This window comes from Mandrillus leucophaeus, unplaced genomic scaffold (assembly GCF_000951045.1).
Source record: "Mandrillus leucophaeus isolate KB7577 unplaced genomic scaffold, Mleu.le_1.0 Scaffold3, whole genome shotgun sequence".
NCBI classification, from domain to species: Eukaryota; Metazoa; Chordata; class Mammalia; order Primates; family Cercopithecidae; genus Mandrillus; species Mandrillus leucophaeus.
In genome coordinates this window covers 7,085,437-7,105,981 of record NW_012103142.1, presented here as the reverse complement: position 1 = coordinate 7,105,981, position 20,545 = coordinate 7,085,437, and the positions used below count along the sequence as shown (strand labels likewise).

The window sequence follows — 20,545 nt, the reverse complement described above, 5'->3', positions numbered from 1 at the left end:
AAATAAATTCAGAATTTGTAAAATGTAATATCATAAACTAAGAGGTGTATAAAGCTATTTACCTGGCAGAGGAAATGCTATAATTTTCCAGAATTACAAATCCATTGCTTCTAGATGTATCTATTTTTATAGGTTTCCCAAATGTGGAAAACTTGAGCACATAATTTGTGTTACTACTACTATAAAATCTGAATAAGAAAGCAAGTATTAGTAAAAACAGGAGAAAATTTTCTTTGAAAAAAAGTTGGTAGCTCTAAAGAAAATAAATTTTAGTGCACTGCTCTATAATTACTATATGGAATTAGGCCAAACAAGGCATTTCATTAAATGATGGGTTATTTGTAAGCCTGGAGCATCAGAAGGAATGTGATACAGCTGAATGTTGTTAGAAATTAGCAAGGAATACTAGTGTAACAAGCACAGTTTTTTGATTATCTAAAATATTCACTTTTGGAAGAGCATGCAAATACTGATGTCTGGCAGGTCATAGCTAAGTGTATGATAAACCATGTTTCAATAAATTAGATTTGGGCGCCATTGATGGTTGTGAAGTGATATTGTTAGGGCATGGAATAGTTTGGTTAGATTAACATAATACAGAAAGATATTCTTATCAAGTTATTAGCCATCTAAAACTTTATCATATTTGGGGATTATTTTGAAAAAAGAAAATGGAAATAACATAATGTTTCATATTTGTGCTAAATCTTAGTGAAATGATTAAATTATAGTGACTAATAAGTAAATGAGTGCAATCGCCCCTGAGAAAGTGTTGGTTCTCCTGGTTCTCCTATACATTAATTGCACCTAGTATGGTCCTATCTTTGCTGATCATAGATCATTCTTGTTTGGGCTTCACGTGTCCATAGCAGTGGCCAACAGCTTCCAGTTATGTCCTGAGTCCCTTTGGTGATGTTCATTTTCATGGCATATTGAAGCATACGAGCACAGTAAGCAGCAGACGCTTCTGGAAAGTGTGCAGATAGTTCCTCATTGTTACCATGCATCCTTGAGCCTTGTTGGATACATTACATTAAATGACTTTATCCATTGGTCATTTCAGTTCTGTCCCTCTTCACACAGGGAAGAAATCATATACAGATTACCTGCACTTCTGAAATGGCAGACTTGTGGTAGCAGGATAACCTTAGGAGGTTGGTTAAGATCTTTGGGAATTCAGACTTATAAAAGTCCAAGTCTAATAACATTGTTATTTAGCAATAAAGGTCAATTAGAAGTAAAAATTATAATATTTAGAGGAGATATTTGCCAATTTGAAATAAAAGAAATTAATATGGATAGCAAGAGAAAAAATTATCACAAGAATTACTCAGAACATCTGGCAGTGCCAAGTTTGGACTTCTTCTGATAAAGTGTTTTATTTGTTAGTGTACTATATTCCTCTTTTTAAGAAGTTAGAGCTTGGTGTTGTAGGTTGCAGATTATATTAACTAACTTAGTTTCTAAAACGTGTTAACAGAAAAAGGAAACTCTGTAAAACATTTTAAAGAAGTTTATTTTGAGCCAATAAAAATAAAATAAAAAGAGGTTTCTTTTGAGCGATCTGGTTACAGATTGGTTTTGTGCATTTTGGAAAGACAGGAATTAAAAAATCATAAATCAACGTATAAAAAGCATACATTGGTTCAGTATGAAAAGGTAGAATGTCTCAAAGGAGGGACTTAAAAGTCAGAGTTGGGTTTTAGGGATTCTTTGGTTGGCAATTGGTTGAAAGAGTTAAGCTTTGTCTAAAGACTTGAAGTCAGTATACAAAGGAATGCTGAAGTTGAGACTGGGGGCGTCTGTTATCTGTGCTATGATGCTACATCAGAGTCAGGTTGGAAAACAAGCCACATTATATTGGGTTAATTTTTAAAAACCTTTTAATTAGATTTTATGGTTTGTAGAGTGTGACTTAACACTAGTCTGGCATGGCCTTGGGCCTTGTTTATAATTTGGTGTCTTATTGTCACAAAAAGTTTGTTCTATGAGTCTTATGATCTCTGTTTTAACATTAATGCTGGCAAGTTGTGCCGAAACTTCGAAAGGCAGAGTGCATAATGAGGCGTGTCCAACTGCCTTTTCTGTCATGGCTGGGAATTCAGTTTGTCAGATTTTCTGGGGTCCCCTTGGCCAAAAGGGGGTCCATTCACTTGGTTGAGGGGCTTAGGATTTTATTTTTAGTTTACAAATGTCATGTGATCAGCTATATTCTTCATTGTCACTGAAAAGATATGATGTTAGATAAAACTACAAAGAAAAGATACGGTTTTCAAGCTACTAGAAAAAGCTTTCGAAATATCTCACTAATGGTTAGAGAAAACGTCCATTGCTTGTAGCCCATTTTGTCTAGGTCAACACCAACACAAAAATGTGTTGCAGGTTCATGAAACTTTCCCAAGAAACATATTTCAAGTATTTACATTTTATAAGAGGAAACTTTTTAGAAAGTTGCAATCAGTCGAAAGAAAATCTACCTTTGAAATTGTTTAAATGCAGAAAGGAGGGGTCGCCTTACATAGTTTTCCTAAAACTTTACATCTCTCTTTTTCCCTAAACTTTCACCATAAAGAGCTTCTGAGAAAATCTGTTGGGGTGGAAAAAAAAAAAAAGGATATTGAGAACTGACAAACAATGCTCTCTTTATTTAAGTGACTTGTGTTGGGACTATGTTTACAACTTGTGAAACATATCTAGTTATTTAGAAGAGCCTGGTGCACCCCCACCCGTTGTCATGAGGCCCACCTGCCCTTGACATTGCTCGAGGTCACGGTGTCTAGACAGAGTGGCCTCTAGTCTGTATGACCTCAAGTCACCTTTATGTGACTTATTAAAAGGCACCCCTGCCATCTATTGGAAAAGTGTTGCAGTATGCTGATTTTGTTAGGAGGCTCTTCATTGCCTTATGACAGACACTTCTCATGATAAGTATACAACCTCAGACATGGCGCCATTGTGTAGTACATGACCTATACCATCATATGGGACATTTGCAAGTAGATAAAGAATAGAAATCACCATGGCAACACTTATATATAACATGAACATTAGAAACCATGTTCATTGCAGTAATGCCCAGTAAGTTCCTGTTCAGCAAGTTGGTGGTGCTGAAATGTGGAGGTAGGGTGTCGAGTGGGGAGGATTCTTTCACTGATAGCTTCCATTACTGAGAACAAGAGCCTGCCCATTGCTCTTTATATGTGTTTCAGTCAGTTAAAAAGCGCCTACAAATTCCAACTACTTAGCCAAATGGAAAAGATTCTCTGTTTAGAGAGAAAACACAAAGCTTGCTTCTTCCCCATCATTAAGCAGGCTGAGTACACTTAGCAGAACTTTTCCACTTAGGTATCCAAGTTAAGGCTATCAGTGACTTTTCACTTGAAATCTAAATATTATAGAAACATTTTGTAGGGAAAACTGTTCACAGGCCTGTTGAAAAAAAAAATCAAATAAATAGTTTGGGGGTTTCCATCTTGGAATTAGAATGTTTATTTAAGAAACTCTAATAAAGCCCTCTTTCAAACCCATGAAAATTATAGTCAGAACCAAGTGGTAGACTAAGGATTCAGGAAATAGCTATTGATTTGTGAGGGACAGAGGGAAAGAAAGGGCCAGGAAAGGAAGGAACTTGATGAGAAACTTTTTGTAATGGTCCTTATTTCCTTCAACTTTGAAAAACCATTTCATTGGCAGTAGAATTTAAAACACTCTCATTCTGCAACTACCTCTCCCAGGCAATAGGTAGTGCCCAGGGCATGGCTTAGGCTGGGTTTCTGTGAGCAAAGGCATGAACGTAGGTGGGGCTGACGCACTGGCTGCAAGACTTAAGGCAAAAAGGATTTTCAATGGGGGTGGGCAGGGCAATATGGGAAAGTCCAAAGCATCATGCCCAAGGGATTGGGCAGAAATCAGAAAAGAATCTGAAAACTGGCAAGAAGAGACCCTTATTGGTGAGGAAAAGTTGTGTTTCAAAGATTCCAGAAGGATGCCAGAAGTGGACTCTTTTATAGCGTGCCCACAAATGAGCCCTAAGCAGGGGGAAGCCCATGAAAGAAAACTCTAACCTGCCTTTTAATTTACTTTTCAAAACCTCCATGGTCAAGAAATCAGAAAATAGTGAGAAACACATTATATTAATGCATAGGGATGGGTTACAAAGGATAGTCGAAAGTTCTACGAAGAAACGCCAAGGGCATGTACAAAGTGTATTTTGTGACAAAGCTGGACGAGCACCTGGAAGTAAATGTGGAAGTGTAATAGTTCTGAAGTAGCTACATTGGAGATCAAAGGCTCTGAGTGATTTAGAAGGAAAAAGTAGCTTAGCCAAATATCACTGATCACGTTTAACCCTTTTTACCTTATGCATGTAATTATTCTATGTAAATATAATCCTAAATCAGTGACCCAAATAAGGTTGTCTAATAAATGTGCATGGTTAGAATTCCATACTTGCTTGTTCTCTGCATTTGCTGTTTCAGTGAAGTAATGGTGAGATATATAGGTATTAGGTGTCCTTACTATTACTTACACTTTTTGATTCGGTAATGATATAAACCCCTTGGATGTTTAGGGAGACCCGTAATTCCCAGTTGAGCGTTAGTTACTGTGTGGTTAATGTTGTGTGGCTTAGTATACCCACCAGCTGTGTGGTCAGGGAAGTAGAAAAGAAACTTCCCCTGGAAAGACAGTGCTTTTAAAATTTTCAGTGACCTTACCTATTAGTAGATGTGATTCATCAGCTTCTTCAGCTATTATACAACCAAGAAAATTAGTAATTTTACCCTTTGAGTATGAAGTGGAACTAGATGAAAAGTAAAGATAAAAAATCAGAAACCTCCTCTCCACGTGTCTACTAGAAGGGATATTAAAGATGAAGTCAGTGGCTCTCACCCTTGGCTGTACACGAGAATCACTTGGGACTTTTACAAATTCTAATACCCAGACCATACCCTGGACCAATCCAATCAGAATCTCTTAGGATGGGATCTAAGCAGCAGTGCTGTGTATGGGGGTCTGGAGAGAGTTGGGGGGGGTGGGGGTGGGTATGTGTATCCACAGATAGTTCCTTTTGGGAACACCTGGATTACATGAAATAAAGCAAGTGCCTGACATACATTTAGTGCCTAACGAGTGTATACACCACCTTTGAATTGTTTCCTGCTACCCCATCTCTCCCTTTTCCAAACTTGCACAAGAATAGTATTGTATCTGTCTTGGTCTTTCAAAGTGTATCACAGGTGACTTTGCCTCAGAGTTAGAGAATTCATTTTTGACTTCATGATGACAAAGGCAGAACTCTCATCTTTTCTTTTTTTCTTTTTCTTTCTTTTTTTAAGCAAGGCCTCGCTCTGTCTCCCAGACTGAAGGGCAGTGGTACAATCATAGCTCACTGCAGCCTTGAATTCCTGGACTCAAGCCATCCTCCCACCTCAGTGTCCAAAGTGCTGGGATTACAAGCTTGGGCCACTGCACCTAGCCCTTTTCTCACTTTTAATATACCATCTCATTATTTATTTTGTTACTTTATCTTCCAATATTCCTTAACTTCTTTCACCTATAAGTCCCAGAATCTGTCGGTTTAGGAAGAATCATTACTTCTGTGTCTCTAGGGATTTAATTTAGCCAAATCTTCTTGAGCACTTCAGATAAATCAGGGTGGAAATAAAGTTTAAGGAATAAAGGGAATTTTTAAAAATAGAATACAACTCATCCATTTCAATTCAATTCAAATGCCTTTCTCTTTTCCAAGCATTTTTAATAAGCTCACTTAAGAGTCTTGTTGAAAAATAAATAAATTACACTTGTTTTCATTAAGAGAAAATATCTTTTTCCATTTTTGCTGGTATTGTTGAAGGAAACAAAAAGGAGTCTAAAACTTGGCAAAGGAGGACATTATTAGTGACATATTGGTCACAGATGTGCTGGTAGAGCTACATTTTCTTCCTGCCATTAGGATTTTAAGTGCCCACAAATTACATATGAAAGTCCAGATAACTTTCTTACAAAAGGGAAAGATGAAAAAAATTATGATACTTGCAAAATCTTGATTTTAAAGATATTCTAAATAAGTTTTTATAAAAAAGAAAATTACATATGTCCATCTGCTAGTTTTTCTTTTAAAGGAAAAGTAGTGCTGGATGGTGCCAACATTTACTTCGTGTCATCAATTCCAAATGTTTTCAACAAGTGAAGATACCTGAGATACTCTTTGGCAATACTTGTGAATAATAATATTTCCTTTCCTTAACAATTCTTAAGAAAATCAAGATGGCAAAATTTAAGAGGTAGAAAGGAACTCTCTTTAGTAACTTTATGGCTCAAATCTGTAGGCCTGTAAAGCAGAGTATGAGGAGTTGCGCCAAATTTTGTTCCATTGCAGAAAGTCCTGAAAGGACTTTAGGGAGAGTATTGACAAGCCAACTCTGGAAACAGGGTTAGGATTCACCTGGGAGGAAACGGTCTTGGCATCAGGATGCCCATTAAGGTAGTTGTAATAGATGAATGTAATTCCAGATCTAAGGCTCTGACTAAAAGGATGTAATGGAAGGAAAAGGTATGTTGTAAATGAAAAAGGATCAAGAAACGGATTTGACAGGCATAAAATAATAATGGCAAGCTAAATATTTATTATAAGACTTCTTGAAAACTTTTTATTCACCTTGATGAGAAAACTTGATAAGGGAATAACTCCTAGAAGGATGACAGATGCCTCAATTTTCATCATGTTTAAGTTGGTAAGTGAACCAGTTTGAAATGTCATGTAAATTGAAAGTGATATGAAATTGAACAAAGGAATGAGTTCACTGCCTATGTAAGAAACTGAATCATGATACAGAAAAATATATGGCCTAGTTTCCTGATACGTAGGTAGAAAATTATTATCTATTTGTATTTTTAATTCAATAAGAATATGCATTCTAAGATGATTTAGCGATCTGATTATTACAATGACAGGTGGCTTTAAATCAGGAGCTTGTAATATATTTTTCAGTCTCAAAGTTATTTGATAGTACTGTCAAGGGAATGTCAGTGTTTGATTCTAATCCAGTGCTGTCTGGTATCTTGTGTGTTATTTGGTTTTATAAGTTCAAGACGTCATACTATACAGCTTTTTAAAAGCCTGTAGGGAAGACTTCAGGTTCTTTTCATTCTCAGCAGTATCTTGTTTTCTTGCTTCCCATTTGCCTAGGAAAGTGACAATACTGGAGGACCCTGATCAGAACATTCACCTGAAAAACTTGACTCTCCATCAGGCAACCACAGAGGAAGAAGCTCTGAATTTGCTTTTTTTAGGAGACACCAACCGAATGATTGCAGAGGTAATAAACTTCTCTCTGCAAGCTGTTTTTTCAACATTGTAGGATATAGTATCTGAAGCCAAGGTGGAAAAAAAAGGCTATAATAGACGTTTAGGGGCAACAATGACCTTAAAAATAATTTCGTCCAAACCTCACATGCAGATAAAGAAGCCCAGATCTAGAGAAGTGAGGAGACTTTCCCAAGGTCACCCAGCTAGCTAATGAGCAGGAACAGAAATCTAGACCCCTATATTCTCAGTCCACTGCTTTTTCTACTTCAGTGTATCTACCTTTTAGTTTTTATTTTTATATTTCTAAGTTTTATACAAATTGGTTTGTACATTAATGACAACTTATTACATGTTCTAGTTATAGGAAGTTTTGCGTATTTTCTAAAATTTAAAAATAGTCCATTTTCCTAACCTGAAATCATCCATATGTTAGCATGTATTTACATATCCATATATTTTCATTTAGTTAGTGGGTTAATATGTATAAAGTACATAGAACAATGGGAGCGCTCTATGCATTTGCAGCTATTGTTGGCATATCTGGGAACACCACCATAGTGTATATATCTCAGTGCAACATTTGGAACATACTTATATTAAAAATTATTGATTGTTAATCTGACATTCAAATTTAACTGAGTTCCTGTTTTACCTGAGAATTCTATGCAGGAGCTAGGATTGACCCAGCTTGGTCAGGGGCCCAAATTGTAACTGGTTTCTGATTGCGGATGGAGGGTTATGAAGCTCTCATCCAGCTACACTGTGGTGAAGGGAATGGGATGGTGGTGGTGGTAGCGGTGTGGGAACAGTTCCCCAAATGACAGCTTACTGTTTTCACGGGCATTTTCTTTTTAAACCACCCTTCCAGAGTTCTGTATTTTACCTTGTCTCTGATCACAAGTATTAGGTAGGGATAGTAAGCTAAAAGGATAAGTAGTCCAAGAAAAAGCTCCATCAGCCCCATGTCTGCCCTCTGGAATACCCCACCTTAGATGCAAGATAGACCAATACAAACCAAATTCAGACAGTGAAAGCATGGCATTGATATCTGTTATTATTTTGGACCCTTAGTTTTTGTTTTTGTCACAGTTGTTTACCAGTTTTGCATCAATACTTTTCAATAGACTAGCTAACTTATAAAGGTTGAGTTTATGTGCCATATATATGGATTTAAGGATGCTTAAATTGTTATTTTTATCTGAAACAACATTCACATAGTTTTAAATTTCAGAATATTTTGTTTTGCTTTACAAATTTGTATTTGTGCTCAGTACTCCAATATTTTGCCCATTTGATCATTTGTGATGCTCTTATTTGTCATAATAATCAAAGATTAAGGAATAAAGGTTGAGTAAGAATTAGGGCATATGATGACAAAGGATTTAGCATGCTCCACTAAATCCTTTTCCTCCATATATAGTTTAATAAACAGCAAACCAGGAGATACAGAATAGAAATGGGTCCTGTCCACCAATGCTTCTGAAAAAGAGAAAAAATAGATTCGTAAACTGCTATAAGGAAAACAAGTAGAGGAGCCTGTTGCTGCCTCAGTGCTAACTGACTTTCTTTCAGAGGTGATCCATCCCTAGAGAAATACAGGCCTCATCCTTGCCAATTACTTTCCCTCACCTTCAGTGGGTTATGGAAAGGCCCTTAACCTGTTCCACCATGACCTCCAGTAGGTTAAAAGCTTGGCCATTTGCTCTTTCAAAGTTATACATGAACTTTAGCTAACTACATGGCTTTGGGCTGTGGTTTTGTAAAATTTTAAGGAACTTCCTTTGTGAAACTTACCTGTCTTACCACCTTACAAAATTCCAAATCTTTTTTTTAAAATTTCTTTTAATTTTTTATTTTTTGAGACAGAGTCTCGCTCTGTTGCCTAAGCTGGAGTGCTGTGGTGTGATGGCTCACTGAAGCCTCTGCCTTCCAGGTTCAAGCCATTCTTGTGCCTCAGCCTCCCAAGTAGCTGGGACTACAGTCATGTGCCACCACACCTGGCTAGTTTTTTTGTATTTTTGGTAGAGACAGGGTTTCACCATGTTAGCCAGGCTGTTCTAGAACTCCTGGCCTCAAGTGGTCTGCCCACCTCAGCCTCCCAAATGCTGGAATTACAGGTGTGAACCACCGCACCCAGCCAGACTTCCAGGTCTTTTCCTATTACTTACTGATGAGTGTTTAATATTATAAATAGCTGAAACCTGAAGAAGTCCAATCCTAATAATGGGGGTTGTGCATTTCTTTAAATGCACTGATTTCTTTAAAAAACCAAGTCTAATAGGTTTTGGTTGCTTCTGTACTTGCTTTTATCTTTTCTTTAGTAATAATAATTACCATGTTATAATGAGAGCCTGCTTAGTAAAAGTCTTGCCATTGTTGTAGACATGTTATATATTTCTAAATTATTTTAAAATTATACCCAATATTTAGCACCTTAGTTTATACCTTGAATGCAATGAAAGCAAATACATAAAAATATAAATGAAGAGTAACTGTCAACCCCTAGAAATTCCTTATTATTCACAGTCTTCTAAAAAAGCATGTTTTGGATTACAACCTAACTGTCAGAATGCAATTTGTCAGCACAGAACGAGCTTACCAGGATAAAAAGAACAAACGAATCATTTTTTAAAAAAACGAAGTTCCCAATTTCCCATTTACACAGAGGAATCCAGAAGTTGCCTTGGTAACCAGAAAACATTTGCAAAACAAAGTCTGAATAAGTGGGACACAAAGTGGAGTGCTCTTTCCTTTCATGTTCTTTACCCATAGCCAGCGTTTTAAGGAAAAGTTATTAAGAGTGGCTTCAGCGTCTTCTTATTTATTCAGAACTCTTAAGTAATTTCAGCAATCTTACCAGTGTTTTGAATAAAACCTGATTATGTCCCTAGGATAAATTTTTTTTAAGTTGAATTGCTGGGCCAACGAGAATAAATATTATAAAAGCTGAACTGTGTGTGACCCAGCATCCGGTCCACCAGTAGCGAGTATAACTTGATACTTTTTTGTCTTATAGCTGAAATATTTCTATCAAGTCATCAAATCTAATTGAAGAAAGCAGTCTGCATTCGGTGATCAGGCCATGCATAGTGCCATAGATAGGACCATTTGCCTCTACCTTGAAGGCATAGTCCTACCCATGGTCTAGGGCACTCTGTGTCCAAGTATGGTTCTAGGAAAACCTGCAGTAGAATACCCTGTGGTAGTTAAATGATGCAGTTTCTTGGATTACATTTCTGGTTGATGATTCAGAATCTCTTCCATGTGGAGCCCAGGAATATGTATTTTAGCATTTTAAATGTACTTAGGCTAGATTTGGGAGCAGTCTGGGCTTTACCCTTAAGAAAGCTGGTTGAAACCCACTCCCAGAGAAAAAAAAAAACAACAAGCAGGTCTATATTCTGCATCCTTGTTGACACAACAACATTTGAAAATTCTGCCAGTTTGGTAGACAAAAAAAGAAATCTTGTTTTAATTTGCATTTTGATTACCAAATTCTTTTATATCTTTATTGGCCATTTGCATTTTCTGTTTTTGTTCATGTCTTCTATTTGTTTCTCTCTTGAAGTGTTAGGGTAGGTCTGATTGATTTGTTGACCCCATGAGGGCTGGAACTTTGTCCTGTTCAGCAGTTTGTTGTACTGTGTACTGCAGCTGTAGGAAGTGAATACTGTGTCCGAGGGGTCTAGCATATAATTTCTTATATAGGCATTACCTGGTGTAGTTATTGACCTGGATGGATTCTGGAGCAATAATATGCTATATCTGGTATAAAACATTTGCTGTGAAACTGCTTGCAGGGGACCTTTGGTGAGAAAGGAACACTCAGTGCCGACGTTGGGAAAGTCCGGGGTCCCCTGGGTGGGCAGCTTTCTTGCTTTCCGCCTGGCTTCCTTTCCCATGTGAACTGTCAGGTGACTTCCTCCAGTCAGTGTTGGTTCCACTCTGTTGTTTCTTCACCATCTCGCCCAATCCCCACCAGGTAGTGCTGAAGAGCATGAACTTTGGAGACCTTCTTTTCTACCCCTGGCTCCACCCTTTGCCAAGTGTGTGTCCTTGGGCAAGTCACTTAACTGGTCTGAACTCTGCTTTCTAACCTGTAAAATGGGCATAATTATACCCACCTTCTAGGGATATAGAAACAATTGAATTAAATAACATTTGGACAGGCCCTGGAGTTCTTAGCTGGCAACTATTTAAAGACAAGACTTTTGTCTTGTTCATCTCTATTCTCTCAGCACCTGGCAACTAGTAGGTCATCAATTATTGATTAATTGTTTTGTGGAATTCATGAGAGACGAAGATCTGGTGATTTCAGGCAATAAGACCTCCAATCTCAGGCCCAGAACTGAAAGTGATTTTATGGTACACTGTGCCTATTGGTGAGTACTGAGAACATCACAGATGACTTCAACATTTTGTGTGTGTGTGTGTGATACTTCAAATCTTTTGAAAGAGGTTACTTTCCAAATAATTAGCCTATCAACAAAGTTTCTAGGATTAATAAATAATTTCCCCAAGAGTGATTAGAAGTCTTTATGCCTAAGTCTTTGCTTGAAATAAAAGACATACAGACACTCCCCAACTTACAATTTTTCAGCCTTACAATGGTGTGAAATTGATATGCATGCAGTAGAAACTGTACTTCAAGTTCTCACACAATGATTCTGTTTTTCACTTTCAGTACAGTCTTCAATAAATTATATGAAATATTCAACACTTTATTATAAAACAGGGTTTGTGCTAGGTGATTTTGCCCCACTGTAGGCTAATAGAAGTGTTCTGCGCACGTTGAAGGTAGGCCAGGCTAAGGTATGATGTTCAGTAGGTTAGGTATATTAAATGCATTTTCAACTTATGGTATTTTCCATTTACGATGGATTTGTTGGGACATAACCCCGCGTCATAAATCGTGGAGCATCTGTGCTAGATTTATCTGAGTTGTGCTGATGTGCTTTGTAAGCTCTCAGGCTTTGCACATTAGCTAACTTTTGGAGTAAGTTGTATGACCTTGTGGAAGTGCAAACAGTTGGGAGACGGGGTGTGAGTGGGGGTTAATAGGTTTATGCGAGTTATAGGAACAGCTGTTCTTGGACGCGTTGTCTAATAACATAAGGATAGGGCAGGAAGGAAGGAGTAGCTTTATTGTGTGATTGTGTTTGTTAACACAACTTCAAGCCCGAATCTCCTTGTGTGGTGTGTGTGGAAAACAAGAGGATTTTGGTTGCAATTAGTTCCAAAGTCATTAAAGGGATACTGACTAACACATCCTCACACATTTTTGTTTGAGAGATATATTAGTTATACATAATTAGCAAGTTTGTTATAAAACAACCTGGTTGTTTGTGAACCTGGTTAGAGCAAATATACAACAGGCAAACTACATTTTGGCCTTGATCTTATTACAATAAGAATAGCATGTTTAGCAGGGTGCAGTGGCTCACCTTTAATCCCAGCTACTCAGGAGGCTGAGGCAGGAGAATTGCTTGAGCCCAGGAGTTTGAGGCCAGCCTGGGCACTATAGTGCGACCCCACCTCAAATAAATACATAAATAAGAATAGCATTTTCTTCTTATTAGGCCCTGATAAGTAGCTAGAAGCCTTAGTGAAAGATATATTGACAATTCTAACCTCTTTTCTTGTCTATTATATATACCTACTAGGTATAGAAGAAACGAAACTTTAATTTTGAGCACTTACTATATGACAAGTATTTATTTCTTGTTCTCATAATTTACATATGAGATACATGAGAAACAGACAGTGTTCTTTAAATAACGCTTCTGTCTTATAACACAGTTTGCATTCTGCTCTAACCTGATTTAGTGGTATTACATGAACCATGAGATTTGATCTAAAACATCGATTAAAATAAAAGAGTGGACTGGAACAGCTGTTATTAGAACTTTAAGATTTATATACTCCATATACATTATTAAAATAATAGTCTTTTGGCTATAAAATTTAGTCCCAGAGTTTCTTCTGATCTTTAAAGTTCTTGTCTCGAATTAAACATAGCATATGAAAGTCACTTTTACTCTATTCAGTATTATTGACATTCACCAACGACAGCAGCAAAAAACAAAAGAGAGGAGAAAAAAGCCATCTTCAGTGAAACAAAGAAATAGCCATAACCTCAAACTATGAGAAAACCTGCCAAATACTATGAATGTGAATTATGATGAGAGAGGGTGCTGAGAGCCAACTCATATGTCCTCCAACCTCAGGCAGGATAGAGTTTCCCTTTAAAGAAAGGGTCACAATTCTCAAATGCAAATCCAATGATCTTTTGGTTAGAGTGATGAGATCTGAAACACAGGCAAGTATGGAGGAAGAATCTGGGAATATTATATAGATATTCATTCTTACTCTAGAAGGTGGATCCAAAGAAGAAACCTTAAATACAAGCCATTTTTATGATCAGCGATGTGGGCTCATGCCAAAGAAGATGGCCTTTGGTGAGTGGGATTCAGGGAGTTTGTTATTTAAGGGGCTTAACTACGAGCCATCCCAGACGTATTAGTGTGAAATACTGAGGAAAGTTTATGCTCTTGAGGCTAAAGACATAACAGATGTAATGTAAAAGTATTCAGGATGTAAACCCAATATGAATATTTCCTCACCTATCCTCCCGGCTACTCTTTAGGAAAGAGATAGTCATGTTCAAAGATAAAATTATCAGAAAGAAAACATCCCACAACCTATTTGTATATATGGAGTAGGTGTCAGGGCTAAGGAATATATATCTGAAGGCTGATGAAATCAGAGAGCACAGGGCTTGCTCTTCATAATCTTAAGGATGTTATTTAAAGACAATCTTGGTTTTTTAAAAAAATAGCTTAATATTATAGAAGAGCCCAAAGAAAAAGATTATAAGACAAAGAAAAGCAAACCTGAAAAACTTCAGAAAATAAATGAAAGAGAAAAAGAAAGCCATTAAAGAGATGAAAGTGCCATTAGAAGCGAATAGGAAGGAGGAAGAAGAAGAAGAGAAGGTAAAGGAGAAGGAGGAGGAGAAGGAGGAGGAGGAGGAGGAGGAGGGAAAAATAAGAGGAAGCAATGTGACTGAAAAATAACTAAGGATATAAAAATTATTGAGAGAAGGTGATATCTAGAAAGAGAGACAAAGGAGCATCCAGTTATGCATAGTTAGAAATCCTGAAGAAGAGGAGAGAACAAAGGCAACAGAAAAACTAGAGAAACGTTTTCTGAAACTTGGAATTACTTGAATCTGCAGATGAAAAGGACATAACTGAAAAAATTGGAAGAGCTCAAAGAAAAAATTGGAAGAGCTCAATTCCAAGATATCCTCTCTTGAAGTTACTAAATTCCAAAGCTAAAGAAAGAGCCTTAAGGGCATACAGTCAGAAAATACAAGTCAACTGTGAGTGAAAATAAAATAGGTTGTTATGCCTAATACTGGACATCTGTGCTTCTAGAGTTCTTTCTTCAGCATCTCTACTCTGAGTGACATTGTCCTAAAATTTGTGTCGAAGACTGCATTAAGTGCTATCCCAATGAAGTTTCACGGGATATATTTTTTTCATTAGAACAAAATCATACAAATGTATATCTAAATTCTCCTTGGTGTGTTATCATTACCTGTGTCTTAGTTGTTTATACACAGGATAGTAAACCGTAGTTTCAGATTGTCTATAATCCCAAGGTATGTAGTATGTATAAAAAAGACAGTTTGAATAAACTGCTAAAATTCTTAAGATTGTTAGCTCTTTTAGCCCCATAATATTATTATTCCACTTATGTGAATAGTCAGACTCGGAAATTTTTAAGCGAAGGCTGAATTTTAATAGGAAGAGAAAAAGAGAAAAAAATTCAAACTCAATTTAAAAGATGAAAAATGGACAGAGTGGACAATTATGATGAGTTACTGTTTTGATGGCTAAATTTAGCTTATAATTCTTTTTGCAATCAAGTGAAAAATACAGCGGGGGTTTGGCAGACATTTTGGGTTATATAATTTTCATTGTTCAGAGAGCAAACCTTAATGCTGGTGGAGGATATGGTGCTATCTAGCTCAAGGATGATACGTAAGAATGATAATTGAATGTAGTTCCAATTAAAGATACAGGCAAAATCTTTCCCAATTTCCCATATGTACCACCATTTAGCCGACTTAGATTTTGATATAAATGTGTTTGACTTTAATTTGCCAAATCTTGGAAAAATGACCCTTAGGGAAGTAATCTGAATCCTGACGTCCACAGAGGAAGCTTCAACAGAACCGCTAATTCTGACATTGTTTTCCTAAAAATTTTTGAGTCGGCTAATAGATCTTTGAGGATGTGAAAGTCAAAAATCCATCAAATTGATTCCAGACTTGTTAGGAGGGATGCACAATAAAACATACTAGACCTATTCTTATCATAAAGGCAAATCATAATTATTAGAACATTTTTATTATATGTTCCAGATTGTTCCAAAGTTTGTTTTTAAATTTTAAACAAAATTGGTGTGTCTAGTCTATTTCTCTTTTACAAAACTATTTTGACAACATGCTGGATGAGAAAAAGACCTAGAATCCTGCAACTGGGGAAAATCATTTTGACTACTTTTCTAAAAGCCAGGTATCTTATAAACAGAAAAGTCAGAAAGAAAAATGAGAAGTTTAGGATCATTAATTCCAGTAGAGGGATATCCACTCGGGAATATTTTGTTGCTAGGCAGTGTGTTCTGAAACACCTCCAGAAAAGATCGAGGTAGGTGTTTATAGGGTCATGTGCTTAAACCACTAGGTTTGGTCTCACTTCTCCAGGCTGAGTTAGAGTACATCAAGGTCATAGTGAGCTTCCTAATTCAATTAATTTAATATGGGAAGAACTATATAAAGAATCAGTTAACCGATAGGTAATGGATTAAGTAATTCTTCATTTAGGGTGAGGTTTAACCTGAAAGGCTGAGATACCAACTCAGAAAACATTTAAAAAAACACATGGAAGTTAGCATTTTCAGTCTTCAATTCAGATAGAGCAAATGAGCGGAGGAACAGATCAATTAGAGTATCAGTGTAGAAAGTGTTATCAGACAAGGAGAACTGAAGGGGAAAGCTGAATTCTAGATCCTGTGGTTGCTATTGTTGTTGATAGTTGGTTTGTTTTAAGGAGTCTCAGGCATATACTTTACAATGTCCTGTTCAATCAAAATGAGATTTCTTTCATTTGATCTATTCTAAATTAGTGGAAATTCCTGTTGAGATATTTTACTCTAAGATAACAAAGTGATTGAAAAAAATATTTTGCTACACAGGAATAGAATAAAAGGTGTAAGTTATGGCAAGAAATAAGTAAGCATTCAAGGTACCCTAGAAAACTTTTAATGTGATATACAGAGGTTATTTGAATCATTGAATCATTGAAGGCTGCATTAACTGTCTACAATCATTTTTGAAGTGATTGAAAACATAAGTTTAACTAAAAGCAGAAAAAAATTAATTTTACAAACATCCATAAGAGCATATTATGTAAACCCCAAGAAATTGTATTTCACTTATTGATTCTTGCCCCCAAATCAGAATTATCATTACTAAAAATGGCTGGACACACACACACACACACACACACACACACACACACACACGCACCCCACAAAAAAAAAGCATCGCCGTTTATTTTCAAATTTCTCTTTCAGCCAACGGGTATCTCCTGCTCTATAGAAAAGAATTATTATTCAATGAGATTTGAGGGTTTTTTTTACCACATGAAATAGCTTCTGAGAGTGGTAGCTAAGCCAGTGCCGGGGAGAGGCATAAAGGACAGTAGAAGGGGCCTTAGCACCTGTCTCCAGTCCTCAGTGCAGGCATTTGATGTTATGTGAAGTGTCCTAACAAAGCAGCATCAACCCCTGCCTCCACAGTCATTGCTGCTCCAAGCCCCTTCTGTATAAACATTTTGAAGCCACTATTGTCTGACAGGGTCATTTTTGAGTCACTTTTTACAATCTGCGCCATTCTGTTGACACTGCCACAAAATGAGTTGGACACCGAACATTCATTTGTAGCCCAGTGGATCACACCACTACTTCACTATGCACTAGAACAAACAGTTCATCATGATAACACAATTTAAACAATGTTCCAAATGGATTTTTTATGAATATTTAAAACTCCATTTGGAACAACCAATTTTTTTGGACTCTTCCAGGGTTTGGATATCAATGACTGTCTATATGCACAAATGTTAAATGTCCTTTCTGAACACAATGGCTAATGCCAATTGGGTATAGTCCCAGGGAATTCACGAAGATAAATGAATTTTGAGTAGGCTTATTTGGGGAGTAGGAAAAGGGCATACTTGAGTGATAAGCTAGAAGACATTCTAGACAGGAGAAAAGGCAATTGAAGATGTAGAGAGTAATGATTAAGAGCTCTGGAATCAGGCACAACAAATAACTGAAGCCCAAGATTGATAGGGAGATTTGAGTCAATCTAGCTGTTTCAAATAGTTCTAATTTTTAGACTCAAATGAACTGTATTCCATGGACTTAAAAAGCTTGCCAATGTAGTCACAGAATTATTTGAAGATTTTTAGAAATTATGGAGCATGCTGTAGAGATTCCAGAACACAAGAAATGAGCAAGAGTCAACAAATTAACAAACATTTTTTAACACTACTATGTTATGCTAGGCAATGATACATAAGACACAGTCCCTGTCTACAAGGAGCTTGAAGTCTAGGAGGGAGGAAGAGGAAAATGGAGAAGCTTTGTAGGAAGTAATTTTTCAAATGAATGGAACTTCAGTGAGAAGTAAAGTTTTGCTACACTGGAGATGAGAAAGAGGAAAAATAACTTTCTTTAGCCATAGACTGAAGATATGATGACTCTGTAAGGAGTCCAGTGAGCCTAGGTTTTTAAATTTCACCCCATAAAAGAAAGTCTATTCTCCATTTTCCAAAAAAGAAAATATATATGCAAGATAACAAGCTAACATTTTTGATACAAGCCCTAAAAAAGAAACTGATAAAGGATAATAGTCAGTAAGCAATTAAGAAAAAGTCAGCATTGATATTACCTTAAACTAATTTCATTCACTTTTCTGACAGCATTTAAAATTTTATAGATCAAATGAATTCAATTTATTTTTTATCTCTCAAAATATCTTTGGGAATATAGAGAGAAATTGAAGGCATATAAAAGTACTTGAAGTCAATTGTTAAATACCCGTAACTGTTACCTAACCGGGTGGAGAGCAGAGGTGGTCTTCTTGGAATGTTGTTGGTCTGCCCTGCTGCTCCGTGTCTTACACATTGTTTGGATGAGAATATACAAGATATTTTCATTTGTAGATAGCACAAAATTGAAAACAAGATCAAGCTCCAATAGATTGTAATGTTGACATAAAAACTAATCAAATGCAGTCATGAAGTAAACTAGTGTGTGTCTGTGTGTCTGTGTGTGTGTGTGTGTGTGTGTCCCAAAGAAATTCCATAGCATGGGTAAGGGCTAGAGCAAATCTGGTATAGTAACACTTCATGTGATGTGCTATTTACTGGCAATATTAGATTTAGATTGCCCAGGTTCCAGGAAGTAATACATCCAATGTCCTTAGCTGTGGTTAGGCTACTTTTAAAATAATATATTCAATTCAAGTGCCAGAGTACCATATTTAAAAAGGATTTTGATAAACAGTTGCAAAAGGCCCAGTTGAAAGGAATAGAGATATTTAGTCTTAGGGAACATGCTAGTTTAATTCAGGGATGTAGATAGGATTGGCATTAATCAAATATGCCTTTTAACAATAGTACTTTGAGAGGTGGAGGACAATTGGAAGGGACAAGAGTAAATATTGAGACTAGAAGGGAGAGACTGCAGTAACCCAAGCGAGAGGTAAAGGATATTTGGCTACTGAGGGAGACACAGATAAGTGGAGAGAAATCCAACAGGAGTAGGATGGGTTGGATATCCATCCATGGCACACAGAGGGAGGGAAAGCGATACGGTTGTTTTGGGAACATTATGTACAAGATGCTGGCAAGGCATTTTAATGACAGTGATCAGTCAAACTGCTGGACATTCTAATCTGGTATACAGAACAATTAAGAGAGAAGGATACATGAGGCATCTGAATAAAGTGAATATCAACAGCGACATTAATATGACCCTTTACACTTCGCAGATCACTTCAGCACTTAGTAACTCAGTTGGTATTTAATATAACTCCCTGCAATGAAGCAGGTCTTAATATGGCATTCTAGAAACATGAAAATCAAAATTACTTCATGTAATTTTGCTTAAGCTTTTAACACTAGTAAGTGACAGAACCAGGACTTGAAACCAGGCTATCTGACACCAAATTCTGAGATTTTTGGTGTGTGATTTTCATTACACTACAGAGCCTATGCAATGAGGATTTGAGCTGTGGAAGATGAGTTTCCAAGGGGAGAAGATATGGTCACCATAGCTTAGGACACACCTATTTTTAGGGACTGCAAAGAAGAGAGCAAAGTAAAGGAAAAAGCCATAGAGAAGGAGAAAGTGACTGGAGAGTATTTGGCCCTAGAAAGCAGGTGGTGGGCAGAGGGTGGCGAGCTCCTAGAGTGAGGGAATGGCTAGCATTATCAGATATTACCTAGAGGATCAGCATGTTCATTGCTAAGAACAAATCACTTTCTTTACTGCACATTTTGCCTTTCTCATTTCATGCTCATTCTCATTTCACACATTGTGGCTTTAGATCCTAACTAGATTATAAGTTCCTCGAGGGCAGCATCCAGGTCTTATTTTCCTTCTTGTCTCTGTACTGCCTAACACAGTTAGGCATATAGGAAATACATAGGCTAATAGGAAACATGGAAGCTCTCTGCATGCAGGTGATTAATCATCACTAAAATTTTTCCAAAGGCACAGTCACTAGTGCCAAAAGCACATTTGTTTAAAATGTGTGCTTAACTTTGAATGAATCTGCCTAAATGGTGCCATCTGTTCTTAGGCAGTTTCAGAAACATTTTAATACGATTTTACCTTTAAAAGGACAAATGTAGGGCCATGCCTATGAGACATAAAGACATCCTTAAATAAACACAGAGCAGACACCAGCGCATCCAATCACACTTAAAAAGCTCCACATAAAGAATGTTTTCTGAGGTTTAAGAAATTTTTATCTAAGAGGACACCAACTGCTACTTCATGCAGAAAATATTTATGAGACGTTACAAAACTGTAGGCACGGACTCCTACAGCATATTACTGCATTTTAATTACAGACTCCAGAATATACAATTT

At 36.8% G+C, this 20,545-nt stretch overlaps 1 protein-coding gene across 1 annotated transcript in view; it reads left to right on the top strand.

The window, feature by feature from the left end:
• Window positions 1–20,545, top strand: part of KIF6 (kinesin family member 6) — a 400,736-nt gene that overhangs the window by 114,130 nt on the left and 266,061 nt on the right. The window contains exon 6 of the mRNA XM_011986642.1: window positions 7,190–7,319. Coding sequence (XP_011842032.1) covers window positions 7,190–7,319 — 130 coding nt within the window. The remainder of the gene's footprint in view (window positions 1–7,189; window positions 7,320–20,545) is intronic.